Source organism: Petaurus breviceps, unplaced genomic scaffold (genome assembly GCF_028583685.1).
Source record: "Petaurus breviceps papuanus isolate PSGF00001 unplaced genomic scaffold, PetGlider_PUasm1.0 91041, whole genome shotgun sequence".
Taxonomy (NCBI): Eukaryota; Metazoa; Chordata; class Mammalia; order Diprotodontia; family Petauridae; genus Petaurus; species Petaurus breviceps.
In genome coordinates this window covers 38,766,457-38,781,640 of record NW_027187400.1, presented here as the reverse complement: position 1 = coordinate 38,781,640, position 15,184 = coordinate 38,766,457, and the positions used below count along the sequence as shown (strand labels likewise).

Below are 15,184 nucleotides of genomic sequence, written 5' to 3'. Positions count from 1 at the left end.
AGACACATCCCCTGTGTCCCTCAGCCTGGGTGGGCCAGGTGGAGGGAAGCCCCTTCTTCCTGCCCTACCTTCCCAGGGTGGTCACTGGCCCCTCACCAGCTAGACCCAAGCAGGCCGGCATCTGTCATGACTACCAATTCCAGGCCTTCCTGGAAACATATGGCCACCCCCACCCATCCCCCAGCTCACAAATGGAGCTGAGCCAGTATGAATGAACAACCGATCTCCCACACTCCTCCTTAGCCAGGTGGGAACTTCCCCATGGATGGGCACAGCTGGATCTCAGTCCTTGAGAACTGTGGGCCAGGGGGCTGGGACCCAGGTTCTCCAGCCCAGCAGGCATGCATGTAGACACTGAGTGATTCTCAGAGGCCAGTCCGGGTGTGAATGCCTGCCCTGAGCACGCGCTCCAGCCCTATCCAGCCCCTTCTTAAACCAAGGCCCTTCAGGGAATAGGATGAAGTCCCTTGTCCACACATGCTTTCCCTCCCCACCCCCAGGATCTCTGGGGCCCCTGGGCTTCAGGCCCACTCCCCTCCACGAGTTAGCTTTGGTCAGGTTAGTCCTGTTAGTGGGGGGAAAGCAGGGAAGGGGGAGTCCCTCTGCCCTGCACCCTCTAGGCCAAGGGTGGGGAACCTGTAGCATCAAGGCCACATGTGATCCTCTAGGTCCTCAAAGGGGGCACACTTGAGGACCTAAATGGCCACATGCAGCCACATGAGGCCGCAGGCTCCCCAATCCTGTTCCAGGTCCCCTTATTCCTGCACATCCCGAACCTCTTGGTCTCTGTCTCCACCCTGACTTCTTCAGATCTAGCTGGATCAGGGTGACAGCAGGACCCTCAGAGGTTAAACTCTGGTCCCCCCAACAAACACATGAGCATCTCCATGGAAACCCAAGCACACAGGCTGCTGGGGACAGGGCAAGCTTGTGTGTCAGACCAGATGCGTGTGTGTCCATAGAACTGCTGTACAAATGTGCACACATGTATGTGTGAAGGTGTGTGGGATCCTATGTGCACATGGGTAGGAAGGCACGTAGGATCCTGTGTGTACATGTGTGTGAGAAGGTATGTATGATCTCATGTGCCAATGAGTGTAGGCAAGGACACTTACAGGTAGGTGTGTAGGCAAGTGCAAGCTTGGGTACACATGAGTACTTCATACACATATGTATAACCAGGTGTGCAAGCCTATGCGTACATGCATTTGTGTAGGCAAGTTGTGGCCCTGGGTGCATGTGCGTGTCTGTCAGCAGGTTGCAAGCCCATGTGTACATATGTGCGCATGTGTTAGCAGGAGTATGAGCCCATGTGCACACATGTGTGTGCAGGCAAGTGTGTGAGCCTGTGTGCATCCGTGTGTAGGCAGCTATGCCAGCCTGCATATACACATGTGTGTTAGCAGATTGTGAGCCTGTGTGCACACTGTGTGTGAGCCCATGTCTACACTTGTGTGTCAGCAGATCTGAGAACCTATGTGCACTGTGTTTATGCACACAGATGTGTGAGCCTGTGTACACACATGTGTGTGCAGACAAGTGTGCAAGCTCATGTATACACGTGTGTGTCAGTAGGTGTGTAAACCTATGTGTACACACATTTGTGTATCGCCAGGTGTGCAAGCCCATTTGTGTGTGTGCAGGCAGGTGTGTGAACCCTGTGCACATATGTGCAGGCAAGTGTGCAAGCTCATTTATACATGTATGTCAGTAGGCGTGCAAGCCTGTGTGTGTGCAAGTAGGTGTGCACTGTGTGTGCGAGCCCAGGTGCACTGTATGTGTGCAGGCAGGTTGCAAGCCATGTGCATTATGGGTGTGCAAGTAGGTGTGCAAGCCCATGTGCACACCCGTGTGCACATATGTGTGTGTGTAGGCAGGCGTGCAAGCCCATGTGCGTGCATCTGTCAGCGCTGTGGGCTGGGCTCCCAGCGCGGGGCCCACCTCGCTCGGGGCCCGGCTCCGCCCCACGGGCGTCTGAGCCGCCACTTACTTTCTGCATCAGGAATAGAGCTTGTTAGTGAGGAGCTGGTGGATGTGATGGTGCTCATGGAGGGGCTCGTACCGTAGCGAGGGAACGTTCCTGTCAGCGCCGCCGTGTGCGACAGCCACGCGGCAGGGTCGATGGGCCGCACCGGGTCAGCTGTGATGGCGCCCCCCGTGCCAGGGAGGAGGAGGGACGGACAGAAGGGGGAGAGATGATCACATGGGGTGATTGACAGGTGAGGGACAGATGCGCGGGTAAGAGGCAGAGAGCCACAAGCACATGGAGGGTTGAGGAGCAGGGCAGGCACCAGAGAGATGAGGGGGTGAGGCAGGCAGGGGACGGATGCACAGGAGAGACAGACATGGACAGGCAGATGGGACCGGGGGGAAAGAGACAGGAAAGATGGGAAAGGGGCAATAGAGAAAGAATTAGGCCAGGATCAATCCCAGGGAGCTCACGAGAGTCTTCTCACACCCTTCCCTCCCCTGTTCAAGAACTTGCGGTGTCAGCCAAACACCTCTTGGAACAAAAATGAACTCCTAGGCCCATCCTTCCACACTGCTGGGCATGCCTGCTCTCAGCTTGTTTCCTGGACTCCCCTCATCTCCTAAGACATCACCTCCTCCAGGAAGTCTTCCCAACTTAGTGCTGCTCCCCACCCCACCCCCTGCCTCCAGGGGCTCCCTGACTCTGTCCCCTCAGCCCTGCGGCTCCTCTGAGGAAGGGTGTGGCTCTTTCCCTGAGCAGGGCTGTGACTCTGTCTGGTCCCCAGTTTATGGCAGTAGGAGGGTTGGATTTGGGTCTAAGGGAAAGGCAGTGGGAAGGGGCCAAGGAGGGAAGTGGGCATCACCCAGAAGCAGATCTGGGGAGGGAAAGTTGAGGTTGGCGCAGCTGGGGTTGCAGAAGGCCCCACGTGGTACCCAGAGTGATGCCCCTGTAGCCTGACCTCCAGTGGAGGAGGAGGAAGAGACGGTACCTAGAAAGGCATCGCTTACCCCGGGGGATGGTGAAGTAGCTCCTGGGCGTGGGGTCCCAGCACTTGGCCACCGTGAGGCTGATGGGTCTGAAGGGGAGGGAGACAGGGCCCCTGGTCATCCCTCCAGAGCCTCCCTCCAGAGCCCTCACACTGCAGCACCCTTCTTCCTGGTCTGGGACTTCCCCAGCCACTCACCCTGGCTTGGAGACGATTTCTCTCAGGACCCGAACAGCATCATCATTACTCATGTTCTCAAAATTGACGTCATTCACCTGGGAGTGGAAAGTGGGGTGGGGCAGGGTAGAGCAGGGGCAAGGCGGGTGGGTGCCCTCCCCCATGACTGGGACAGTGCAGGCTGCTTCCCCCCAAATCCTGTCTCTCCCAGCACTATTAGCCCTTTCACATGGGCACTCTGTGCCTCAGTCTCCTCTTCTGTAAGATGGGACCAGCTGGCTTCCAAGGCCCCATCTAGCTCTATGCCCTCCACCATCCCTGGCACTGGTAGTGTCTGCACAACCAGGCTCTACAAGTGGTCCAGTCCTCAGCCATTCCCCGGGCCTGGAAGGCTCCCCCTCCTCATCTCTAGCTCCAGGCTTCCTTCCAGACTCAGCTCAGATCCCACCTTCTGCCCAGGCACCTGGCCCATCACTAAATGCCTGCTGACTGACTGATATGGACATTGAGTCACAGTGGCCCGGGAGGAGAGACATTTAATTGACACTACTTCCTGGCCTGGATCATGGTTCCAGAAGCTTGGAGAGTGGCAGTGAGCCTGGGCATGGGGTGGGAAAGAGAGGAAAGTGCGTGAGGGTCTGGGGGTCCCACCTGCAGCAGCATGTCCCCAGGCTCAATTCGGCCATCAGCAGCCACAGCTCCACCCTTCATGATCGAGCCAATGTAGATGCCACCATCTCCCCGGTCATTGCTCTGCCCCACAATGCTGATGCCCAAGAAGTTGTATTTCTCTGGAGTACAGCAGAAAAAGGAAGCAGGGGCTGAGCAGGGGCCACCCAGCCCAGCCCCAGCCCAGAACCTCCCCAACCTGCTCTCTTCAATGGAACTCTGACTGCTTGGGAGAAATGGTGGGTCTCGATGCTGTCCAGGGAAGGTTCTGGAAATAGTTTGGGGAGATCGGGGTTGTCTGGTGTCCCAGAGCCTGAGGGAATGAGAAAGGGACTCCTTGCTGCCTCCTTAAGCCAAGCGAGGGGGAACCCAAAGCCCCTGCATCAGGTATCAGGGAAGGAGGAAGAGGACAGCCTTGAGCAAAGGAAGGCAAAGTCCAGTGACAAGAGCTGAGGCCCAAGGGGGACAGAGGAGAAGCCATGTCAGGAGGTGCTAGGCCCCATGGCCACCCCCTGGAGAACAAGGAGCCCCAACTTTGAAGACCAACATGGGGAATGTTATAATTTCTGCTTTGTTCTGTTAAATCTCATCTGGATGCCTGGGACAGGAGCCCTGGGAATGGAAGCCTGTTGGTTTGTTTCAGACTCAAGAGGGTGAGAGCTGACTATGTGCCCTTCCTGAGGAGGGCTGGGCAGGGGAGAGTGGTGCCACCCCAAGGGAGCAAGTGGGCAGAGTCCCAGGCTATCAGGAGAGAGGAAAGTGGGGTTTCATTCTGCCTTACCCATGTTGAGTGTGACCGTGATGATGTTCAGAGACATGGTAGAGTCTGTGATGCTGCTGAATGAGGAGGACTGTGGGAACAGGAGGGAGGCGATGAGCCCCCGACTCGTCCCTCCTCCTCAGCCCCCAGCCCTCCTTAGTCTCCATACCCGGTCAATCTGGCGCATTCTTTGTTTCCTCCTCCGGCGCTTGTGTTTCCGAATGAGCCGGGATGATGTGCTCTGCTCAGTGGAGCTGCTCAGCCTGGAGACCCCCAACATCTCATTGAGTATGTCCTAGCCCCACCCCAAGCTGGAGACCCCAACATATCAATGGACATCCCTTAGCCCCACCCTCCCTCCTCACCATCCCTGACTTAGACCTAGAATTATTTCCACTCCAACCCACACTTTGGATCTTTTCATCCCCCAGGATGCAGAGGTCCCCTCCAGACCTAGATCCATGCAGCCCAAAGCCAGCCTTTGGGTGTTGCATGCCCTGGTGGCCCCCACCTGCTGGTGTCTTCATCCTCTGAGTCGATAAAGCTGCTGGACTCCAGCTCGCTGCTCAGCACAGTGGAAGCGCTGTCAAAGGTGCCAGGCTCACGGCGACGCTCCAGCTTTGGGTGCCCATTGATCCGAGGGGCTACTGCTGTGGACAAGGTCAAGGAAGGAACACAGGGCTGATGTCAGCGGCCTGCCCCCAGAGAGTTTCCATCTGGTGGCGGCTCAACCGCAGGAAGACCTGCCCAACTAACCCCACCAGCCACCCATATGACCCCCCAAATCAAAGAACTTGGAGGGGGCACCTGCCCAGAAAGGGCAGTGGCCTCACTGCCAACACAGAAGCCTTCTTTAAGGAGCAAAGCTTAGTCCTCCAAGCAGTCGAGACTCTGGTATCCCACCAGCTACCCTCAAGACCCTGGGCAAATCACTTCATCTCTTATTTGTAAAATGGGACAACTGGACTCATTGGCCTCTCTCTAGCTCTCACTCTATGATGCTGTGACCTCCTTGGGCAGGGGTCCTACAGCATCTCAGAGTTAGGGATGGCGCTGCCTGGTGGGAGGACTTTTGAAGGTCGGATTAGTCCCAGAGGAGGCTGGGAGCTCCCCTCTGGAAGGGTCAGCCCAGTGAGGCTGAGAGGAAGGTGAAGCCTCCCCAGCACTCTTACCGTCTTCATGGCCCTCCCGGTTCCGCCGCCGGTGCCGGTCCCGCCGGTGGCTGACCACAGACTCTGTGCCAGTCTCATTGTCCAGCCCATCTCGGCTGCTAGCAGCATTGGGGCTGTGGGGACACCCAGAGGGAGCTCACAGACTGTCCATGCAGAACCCCAGCCTACCCAGGAGGCAGGAAGGACTTCTGGGGCCGGACCCTCCTCCTCTCAGGGAAAAGCTATGGCCAATTAAACAGCACAAGGAAAGCCACAGCACAAGGAAAGCCTCAGGAGGCGGGTCATTCCCAGTTTATCCCATCTGGGTCTCATCTGTACCAAGCAAATGCATGTCCTCTCCCCATTAGACAGTAAGTTCCCTGAGGGCCGGGAATATTTTGTTGCCTTTCTTCCAGTCCCCAGCACTTACTTAGTACAGTGCCTAACATACAGTAAGCATTCAATAAATGTTTATTAACTGACTTGCTCAGTTTGGAACCTGAGGAACTGAGTTCAAATTCCAGCTCTGACACATGGGCAAGATCTTGTGAACATTGAGGGCCTCAGTTTCCTCATCTGTAAAATGAAGCCAATGGTCTCCAAGGCCTCTCAGGCTCCATATCTATGAGTCTATGAAATGGGAAAGAGAATGGAGCTACCGGGCTGGACAACAGAGGGCAGCGGAGACCAGTATCCGAGATCCAGGTACCCAAGGCCTGACTGCTGTTAATTCAGGGTAGGGCTTAACCCTTCCCCTGCAGTGCACATGGGCAGGCTAGCATCAGGAAACACAAGCCCTAGGGAATAATTGTGTGTTTGGGGGAGGGGGAAGAGGTGGTGTCCAAACCAGGGAATTCTGTTGCATGAAACTTTCCCCCAGTTTGGGAAAAGAGTAGGGAAGGGAGACCTTGAGATGGAGGGTGGGGAGGTACTCCCCTAGACCTGCCATCTGGCAGCTTCCTATCATAACTGATTCTTCTTGCTGAGCTCAGTGGTTTCTAAGCTGCTGAAGGGCTCTAAGTGTTTTGAACACCCTCAAAATCTGGTGCCCTGAGGCAAAGGGCTGATCACCCCACCCCAGTTATCCTTCCCTCTGATGGGATCCACAGTGTAATCTGATAATGTCACCATCATGGGGTGTTTTGTAGAACTGAACTGAAGGAAGGGAGAGGAGGGTTCTCCAAGTCCCCCAGGACTTTGCACAGGATCCCATAGGCATGCGTACCCCCCAAAATGACCTCCTGGATTGGTGACCCCTTTTTTATCCTGGCATTTACAGATGCAATTTAATTCTAGTATAAAAGGCCTGTCACGAGCCAGGTATAGTCAGGGCTGCAAATTCAAACCCCCCAGCTGGGACAGTGTCACCCAGAGAGGCTCAGAGAGCGACAGAACCTTCAGCCTTCCCCTGACTATGGCCATCCCCTCATCACGGCCCCATCACCTAGCTGCCCTAACCCCCTAAGAGAAGGAGGGAACCCTTACTGAAAGGAGGGTGGCCGGGAGTCCCCAATACCCCCGGTCCGTTCAATGGGCGGGGGCAGGTCTGTGTGGCTCTCGGTGCACTGAGATCCAGCATCAGAGTGGGAATTCTCCGCCAGGACCAGCTGCAGAGGAACAAGAGGCTCAGACCCCCAAAAGTCCATCTTTGCCCCAACCTCCTGATTATGTAAGCCCCTGGCACGAAATTAGAAACAACCCAGCCCTCCCCCCAATCCAGGACACCCTCACACAGCCCCACGTTCCTTGGGATGTCAACCCCTGCCACAAGGTTCCCAGGGTCACTCCTGTGCCTTCCCCCTGGCCCCTGGCCCCCACTCACCCAGGAGACCACTCTTCCGTTAAAACAGGGTAGTTTGGCATTGTCATCAGAAATCTCTTCCTTCACCACCCTGAGGAGTAAAGGAACCAGTGAGACAGGGGAAACAGCCATCTGAGCACCAGGAAGCCTAGCCTTGGGGCTCTCAGCCCCCACCACAAGGGACAGCTTCTTTCAGCCCAAAGGGAGCCACTGGCCTCCAGTCCGGTCACAAATGAGCCACTCCTGCCCTCGGCCCCAGGCATCTTCTCTGGCTGCCCTCCATCCCTCTTCTTCCCCACTTCTGTCTTCTGGGACCCTCAGCTCCCTTCATGTGCCAGCTAACACCCCCCCCTTCTACAGGAAGGCTTTCCCAATCCCTCTGAATTCCAGCGTCTTCCCCTGGATAGAGGGTGTTTACACCTATCTGTTTGCCTTCTGTCTCCTCCAGTAGACTGGGAGAGGAGGGGACTATCTGTTGCGTTTCTTTGTATCCCCCACACTTAAAACAGTGCCTGGCACACAGCAGGTGCTCAATAAATGCTGACAGATCATCCTGCTGTAGCCAAGAACAGGTAAGGCCTTCCCTGTCCTCTCCTGCCCTGCTCCGGGGTTGTTCAATGGTTATTCCTCTTCTCCACTCTGCTTCAGGACTTCAGCCCTCTCCCCAAAATGAGGCTCTCCTCCCACCAGGAATGATCCCCTATCAATTACACACACACACACACACACACACACACACACACACACACACACACATCCTGGGGAACCAGCTCAGGAAAGGAGCAGGGAAACAGACCGAGAGACCGAGAGGTGGAGACCAAGCAAGACACAGGAGCAGGAGCATAGGATTCCCAAGGTAGAAGAGCTGTCTAGACATCTAGCCCAACCAGGGCCTCACCAAGAGCCTCCGGAACAGGCAGCAGTCTTTTCTCCATCCTTGTCCTTCTTGCCCTCTCTGCATTCCCTTCTGCAAGACAGCGCACCCTCTCCTCTTTCATGCCATCATCCCTCCGTCTCTCTGCCTCTCCCTCCCTCACTCTGTGTCCCTGTATGTATCCCTCCCTCCCTGTGTCATTCTCCTTCATTCTCTGTTTCTGTCTCTTTCTCCTTGTCTCTCCCCCCATCTCTCCCTCCATCTCTGTCTCCATCCTTCCCTCCCTCTGTCTCTCCTCTCTTTCCCTCTGTCTCTCTCCCTCTTTCTCTCCTTCTCTCTCTCTCTCTCTCTCTCTCTCTCTCTGACCTCCTTGTCTCCCAAGGTTTCCCTCCCATACAGATGATTCCCAGATCTATGCTACATTCAGTCGCAATCTCTCTCCAGCCCCCCATCACCAAGTGCCTATCAGACACTTCTTACTGGATATACCAGGGGCATCTCAAACTCACCCCATCCAAACACAGCTAATTCTCTTTTCCCCAAACCCTCCTCTCTTCTTCCATACCTCCTTATTTCTGTCCAGGGCACCACCATGCCTCTAATCATCCAGGCGTGAAGTTCTGGAAGTTTCCCCTCCCTCTACCCCCTACATCCAATCAGCTGTCAAGTCTTGTGCATGTAGATCTGGCTACTCTTCCAAATGGCCCCTTCACTCCACTCCCCCAGTCACTCCAGTCCAAGCCCTCATGACCCTTTGCGGAGACCATCACAATGACCTTCTCCCTGGTCTCTCAGTTTTCCAATCCATCCTCCACATGGCTGCGAAGATGAATTTCCTAAAATACAGACCTCATCATGACTCTCCCATGGCTCTGTATTGCCTCCAGGGTCGAAGACAGACTCCTCCGCCTGGCGCTGCCCACCCTTCTCACCCTGGGGCCAGCTGCCTTCTTACACACTTCTCCCCTTCACACACTAGAGTTCAAGCAAACTCACTTCCCTCCACTTGGCTGTCAAAGTGATCTTCCACAAGCCCTGGGGTCTGACCACATCACCCTCTCCTCAATAAACTCCCATGGCACCTCTAGAATCCAACAGAAAAGCCCCTATCAGGCATTCAAAGCCCTTCCTAAGCTGGTCACTTCCTCCCTTTCCCACCCTCCTCTGCCTTCCCATGTTCACAGCCTCCTGGCTCACACAAGACCCTCCATCTCCCAGCTCTGGGCATTTCCCTGGCTGTCTGGAGTGTTTTCCCTCCACATCTCTGCCTCCCGTGGCCTCCTCTAAGTATTACCCCAAATGCCCCCCTTCTAAAGGAAGCCTTTCCCAGCCCCCTCACACCAGTGCACTCCCTCTGGTGAGCATTTCCACTTATCCTCCCTCTATCTTGCTTGTCCATACTTTCCATGGCATCTCCCCCATTGGACTGGGAGAGTAGAGAGTGTCTACTGACTTTCTTTGTACCCCACTCCCTTAGCACCATGCCTGATATACAGTAGGTGTTTAATAAATGCTTGTTGACATAACTTGGCTTTCTCCTCACTCCTCACCCATGACTCTCCATCTCGCAGCCCTTGCCTGGAATGCACACCCTCCTCTCCTCTGCCTTCTGGGATCCCTTACTTCCTCCTCTTACCCCCTCCATGAGGGCCCTTCTGATCCTCCAATATCACTCCCTCTTAAAATGACATTTCATTTTCCTTTTGATCTTCATGTCTCTAGTCTCCAGCATGGTGCCTGGCATAAGGAAAGTGCTTAATAAAGCTTGTTGGCTGGTGATACCAAGTGTCCTCTGCTTGAAGCCTTCAGAAGATGGGTAGCTCACCACCTTATGAGACAGCTTGTTCCAATCTGGGACAGCATTAACTCTTCAGATTTTCCTGACCTCTCTGCAACTTCCCTCTGAATATTTCTGGTCCTGCCTTCTAAGGGTGAGTAAAACTAGCCTAATCCCCTTCCATGTGACAGCCCCCCAAAACCTGAGGATAGCTGATGGCCACCCCAAGCTTTCTTATCTCCATGTCTTTCAACCAATTCCACTTACATGGTATGAGGGTGCTTCCCCACCCTGGGTGCCCCACTTTGGACATTCCCCATTTTGTCAATGCCCTTCCTAAAATAGGGGATGATTGAAAGGATATGGGTGGAGCCAAGATAGCGGAGTAAAAGCAGGAACTTGAGTGAGCTCCCATTTCAGCCACCTCCAAGACCTATAAAATATGACTCTAAACAAACTTTAGAGCTACAGAACCCACAAAGTGACAGAGAGAAACAAATCTCCCACTGAAGGCAGCCTGGCAGGCGGACAGGAAGGGTCTACTGCACCAGCCTGGGAACCAAGTGCAGTTCCACATGAGCAATGTGGGCCCAGACCCAGGGTGGCCCTGACCAGCAGCCCAGACCAGCTGGAGCAGACTTTAGGACAGTGAATTGTCTATGGCAGTTTCCAGAATTCTCAACCCATAAACAACAGAGAGAAAGTAAAAGGTCAGTGGGGAACTCTGCTGGAATTGGGTGACAGAAGCACTTGGTCTGGCCCCGTACCCAGGGCGAGAGGTGGTAGCAGGTGCAACAGTAACAGCGTGGCTGCCTGCAGAGCTCCTGACCTGCAGGTGGTAGGGGACCAAGTGACCATTCAGAGGGTAATCATTCTTGCTTTGACCTGCTTGGATCTGGGTTGCAGTCTTGGGCGGTGGTCCTGGAGTGAGAAACATCAGTGTACCAGAGCTTGTGGTGGCTATATAGAGGGCACCTTTTTCAGACCTCTGACAACATTTGCTAAAACCCCAGCAATTTAGGACACAGCTCTCTCCACTCTGGAAGCAGAGTTCTACTGTGGCAAAGAGCTAATAAATCAAGTAATTGGCTGGCAAGATGAACAAGCAAAGGAAGGTCAATCAGACCATAGAATCCTTTTGGGGGGACAAAAAGGATCAAAACATGGAACCAGAAGACGACAAAGTCAAAACTCCTGCATCAAAAGCTTCTAAGAAAAATATGAATTGGTTGCAGGCCATGGAGGAGCTCAAGAAGGATTTTGAAAATCAAGTAAGAGAAGTGCAGGAAAAATTGGGAAGAGAAATGAAAATGATGGAAGAAAATCATGAAAAGCAAGTCAACAGCCTGCTAAAGGAGACCCAAGAAAATACTGAAGAAAATAACACCTTAAAAAAATAGACTAACTCAAATGGCAAGAGGCCCAAAAAGCAAATGAGGAGAAGAATGCCTTAAAAAGTCGAATATGCCAGATGGAAAAGGAATTTCAAAAACTCACTGAAGAGAATAATGCATTCAAAATTAGACTGGAGCAAATGGAAGCTAATGACTTTATGAGAAATCAAGAAACTCTAAAACGCTCCAAACAAATGAAAAAATAGAAGGCAAAAAAAAATCATTAAAAAAATGACTGACCTAGAAAATAGATCCAGAAGAGATAATTTAAAAATTATTGGGCTACCTGAAAGCCATGATAAAAAAAAGAGCCTCAAAATCATCCTTCAAGAAATTTTCAAGGAAAATTTCCCTGATATTCTAGAATCAGAGGGCAAAAGAGAAATTGAAAGAATTCACTGATCACCTCTTGAAAAAGATCCCAAAAAGAAAACTCCTAGGAATATTATAGCCAAATTCCAGAGTTCCAAGATCAAGGAGAAAATATTACAAGCAGCCAGGAAGAAACAATTTGAGTATTGTGGAAACACAAGATCTAGCAGCTTCTACATTAAGGGACTGAAGGGCTTGGAATATGAGATTCTGGAGGTCAAAGGAGCTGGGATTAAAACTAAGAATCACCTACACAGCAAAACTGAGTATAATGCCTCAGGGGAAAATATAGTCATTCAATGAAATAGAGGAATTTCAAATATTCTTGATGAAAATACCAGAGCTGAACAGAAAATTTGACTTTCAAATACAAGAAGCAAGAGAGGCATGAAAAGGTAAACAGGAAAAAGAAATCATAAGGAACTTATTAAAGTTGAACTATTTACATTCCTACATGGAAAAACAATAATTGTAACTCATGAGACTTTTCTCAGTATGAGGACAGTTGAAGGGAATATATATGTATATATGTGTATATATATGTATACATACATATATGTGTGTATATATAGGAGGGTATATGTGTGTATAAAGACATATGTGAGTGTATGTATGTATATAGACAGAGGGCACAGGATCAGTTGAATAGGAAGAGATGATATCTAAAAAATAAAATTAAAAGGTGAGAGGAATATAATGGGAGGAGAAAGGGAAAGATAGAATAGGGTAAATTATCTCATATAAAAGAAACTAGAGAAAATTGTTACAATGGAGGGGAAGAGCAGGAAGGTGAAAGGGAATGGGTCAACCTCACTCTCACTGAATTTGACTTAAGGAGGGAATAATAACATACACACTCAATTGGGTATCTTACACTACAAGAAAGTAGAGGGGAAGGGGATAAGAGGGGAGATGATAGAAGAGAGGGCAGATTGAGGGAGAGGGTAGTTAGAAGCAAACACTTTCGAAAAGGGACAGGATCAAAGGAGAAAATAGAATAAGTGGGGGCGGAATAGGATGGAGGGAAATATAGTTAGTCTTTCACAATATAACTACTATGGAAACGTTTTGCATAACTACACATGTATAACATATATTGAATTGCTTGTCTTCTCAATGGGGGTGGGTGAGGAGGGAAGAAGGGAAAGAATCTGGAAATGAAAGTTTTAAAAACAAATGTTAAAAAATTGTTTTTTAAATGCAACTGGAAAATAAAATATATAGGCACTGGGTTACAGAAATCCATCTTGCCCTACTAGAAAGTTAGGGAAGGGATGGGGGAGAATCTAAGAGAGAACAGATTGGGGGAAGGGGTATTCAGTAGGCTTGCTATCTTGCTATTCAGTAGGGTGAGAGGTAGGGGAAAGACGGGGAGAAAACTTGTAACTCAAAATCTTGTGGAAATGAATGTTGAAAACTAAAAATAAATAAATAAAAGATTAGCTAAATAAATAAATAAATAAATAAAATGGGGGGGGGGGCAATCACAGCTTTCCTGGATCTGTACATCACACTTCTCTCATAAGACAGCCAAGAAGGCAAATGTACTTTTTTTTTAGCTGTTACTAAAATCCTCAGAACCTTTTCAGATAAACTAGTATCTGGCAACAACTCCCCCAAACATGTTTTACTCAAGGAGCATTTTCAGAGCACTCAAATTATGTGCTAGCTAGTCACCATACTGGGGCACTAGGGGATACCATAGTGCATAGAGCTCTGGGTCTGAAGTCAGGAAGACTCATCTTCATGAGTTCAAGCCTGTCCTTAGATATTTACTAACTAAACCCTGTTTGCTTCAGTTTCCTCATCTGGAAAATGAGCTGGAGAAGAAAATGGAAAATCAGTCCAGTATCTTTGCCAAGAAAACCTTAAATGGGGTCACAGGGAGTCAAACACAACTGAAATGATTTGGATGGATGCTTCTTAACATTTTAAGAAACTATCCATTTATACACTTTTGCTTTCAACTGTTTTCATATCTAGCCTTTATCACTTGAATGGGTGTTGCCTCAGTCAAATTAAGACATGGGAAAGACCTCAGCTTAAAAAGGCCAAGGTCTCCCATTGCATCTGAGGCCATCTCCAGTCCATTTCTGGCCACTAGACCCAGATGGCTCCCAAGGAGAGAGTGAGGCTGGTGACTTTGCACAGCCCTCCCTCAATTAAAGCCAATTTACTTGCAAGCCATAGCATCACCTTCCTGATGTTTTGGTCCTTTCTGACAATGAAGAACAAAAACAAAACAAAACAACAATGGATACACAAAAAGAAAATGCAAACAGTCCCATGTTACATAGAGTTTACATGCAAATAAAATCTTTTCCTTATAAAATTGACTTTTTTCTTAACTCAAGTATAATTGCTATTCCTACCTATTATATTTCATATTGGCCCTGTGTTCTAGCCTGCTGGAACCTTTCTAGACCCTGGCTCAGGGATGCAGGATCTTTGGCCATCCACTCACTTTGCTAAAATCTTTAGTCTATGTTTTTGTCCAAGTCTATGATAAAAAGCTTAACGGCCCAGGGCCACGGACAGATCTCTGTGGCATACCACACTTGTAGGTGGTCCATAGGATGGAAATCTGGGGCGGGAGCCATGAAGATCTGAGTCTGAATCCTGCTTCTGACACTTAATTAGTTATTTATTATTTATATTATTTATTACCTGTAAAACGAGAGGCACTGTGCTAAGCACCTCACAAATATCTCATTTGGTCCTCACAACAACCTCAGACTCTTACCAGCCGTGTGACCCTGGACAAGTCACTTCACCCTGTTTGCCTCCATTTTCACATCTGTAAAATGAAGAGTAGAACACTAGGCGGCTCAGTAAATGGAGCACTAGGTGTGGAGTCAGGAAGATGTGTCTTCCCAAGTTCAAACCAGGCCTCAGACTCTTACTAGCTGTGTGACCCTGGGCAAGTCACTTCACCCTGTTTGCCTCAGTTTCTTCAGCTGTAAAATCAGTTGGAGAAGGAAATATATAGGGGTATGTGTGTACCTATATGGGTGTATGTGTATCTATATGGGTGTGTGTACCTATATGGGTGTATGGGTTGCTATAGGGGTGTGTGTATCTATATGGGTATATGTGTTGCTATAGGGGAGTATGTGTGTCTATATGGGTATGTGTATGTATGTGGGTGTATGTGTACCTATATGGGTGTATGTGCCTATATGGGTGTATGTGTTGCTATATGGGTGTATGTGTATCTATATGGGTGTATGTGTCACTATATGGGTGTGTGTG

The 15,184-nt window shown here is 50.5% G+C and overlaps 1 protein-coding gene across 3 annotated transcripts in view; it reads right to left on the bottom strand.

Annotated features, from left to right (window-relative positions):
• The window catches only part of DVL1 (dishevelled segment polarity protein 1), a 48,184-nt gene that overhangs the window by 9,333 nt on the left and 23,667 nt on the right, over positions 1–15,184 (bottom strand). The window contains exons 2-11 of one of the 3 annotated variants that reach the window (XM_069078404.1): positions 7,537–7,606; positions 7,200–7,321; positions 5,736–5,848; positions 5,075–5,213; positions 4,733–4,826; positions 4,585–4,654; positions 3,786–3,925; positions 3,156–3,232; positions 2,980–3,047; positions 1,991–2,140 (exon numbers count right to left, since the gene is read on the bottom strand). In XM_069078404.1, the coding sequence (XP_068934505.1) occupies positions 1,991–2,140; positions 2,980–3,047; positions 3,156–3,232; positions 3,786–3,925; positions 4,585–4,654; positions 4,733–4,826; positions 5,075–5,213; positions 5,736–5,848; positions 7,200–7,321; positions 7,537–7,606 (1,043 nt within the window). The remainder of the gene's footprint in view (positions 1–1,990; positions 2,141–2,979; positions 3,048–3,155; positions 3,233–3,785; positions 3,926–4,584; positions 4,655–4,732; positions 4,827–5,074; positions 5,214–5,735; positions 5,849–7,199; positions 7,322–7,536; positions 7,607–15,184) is intronic. The other 2 variants (XM_069078406.1, XM_069078405.1) reach the window with 2 other exon arrangements.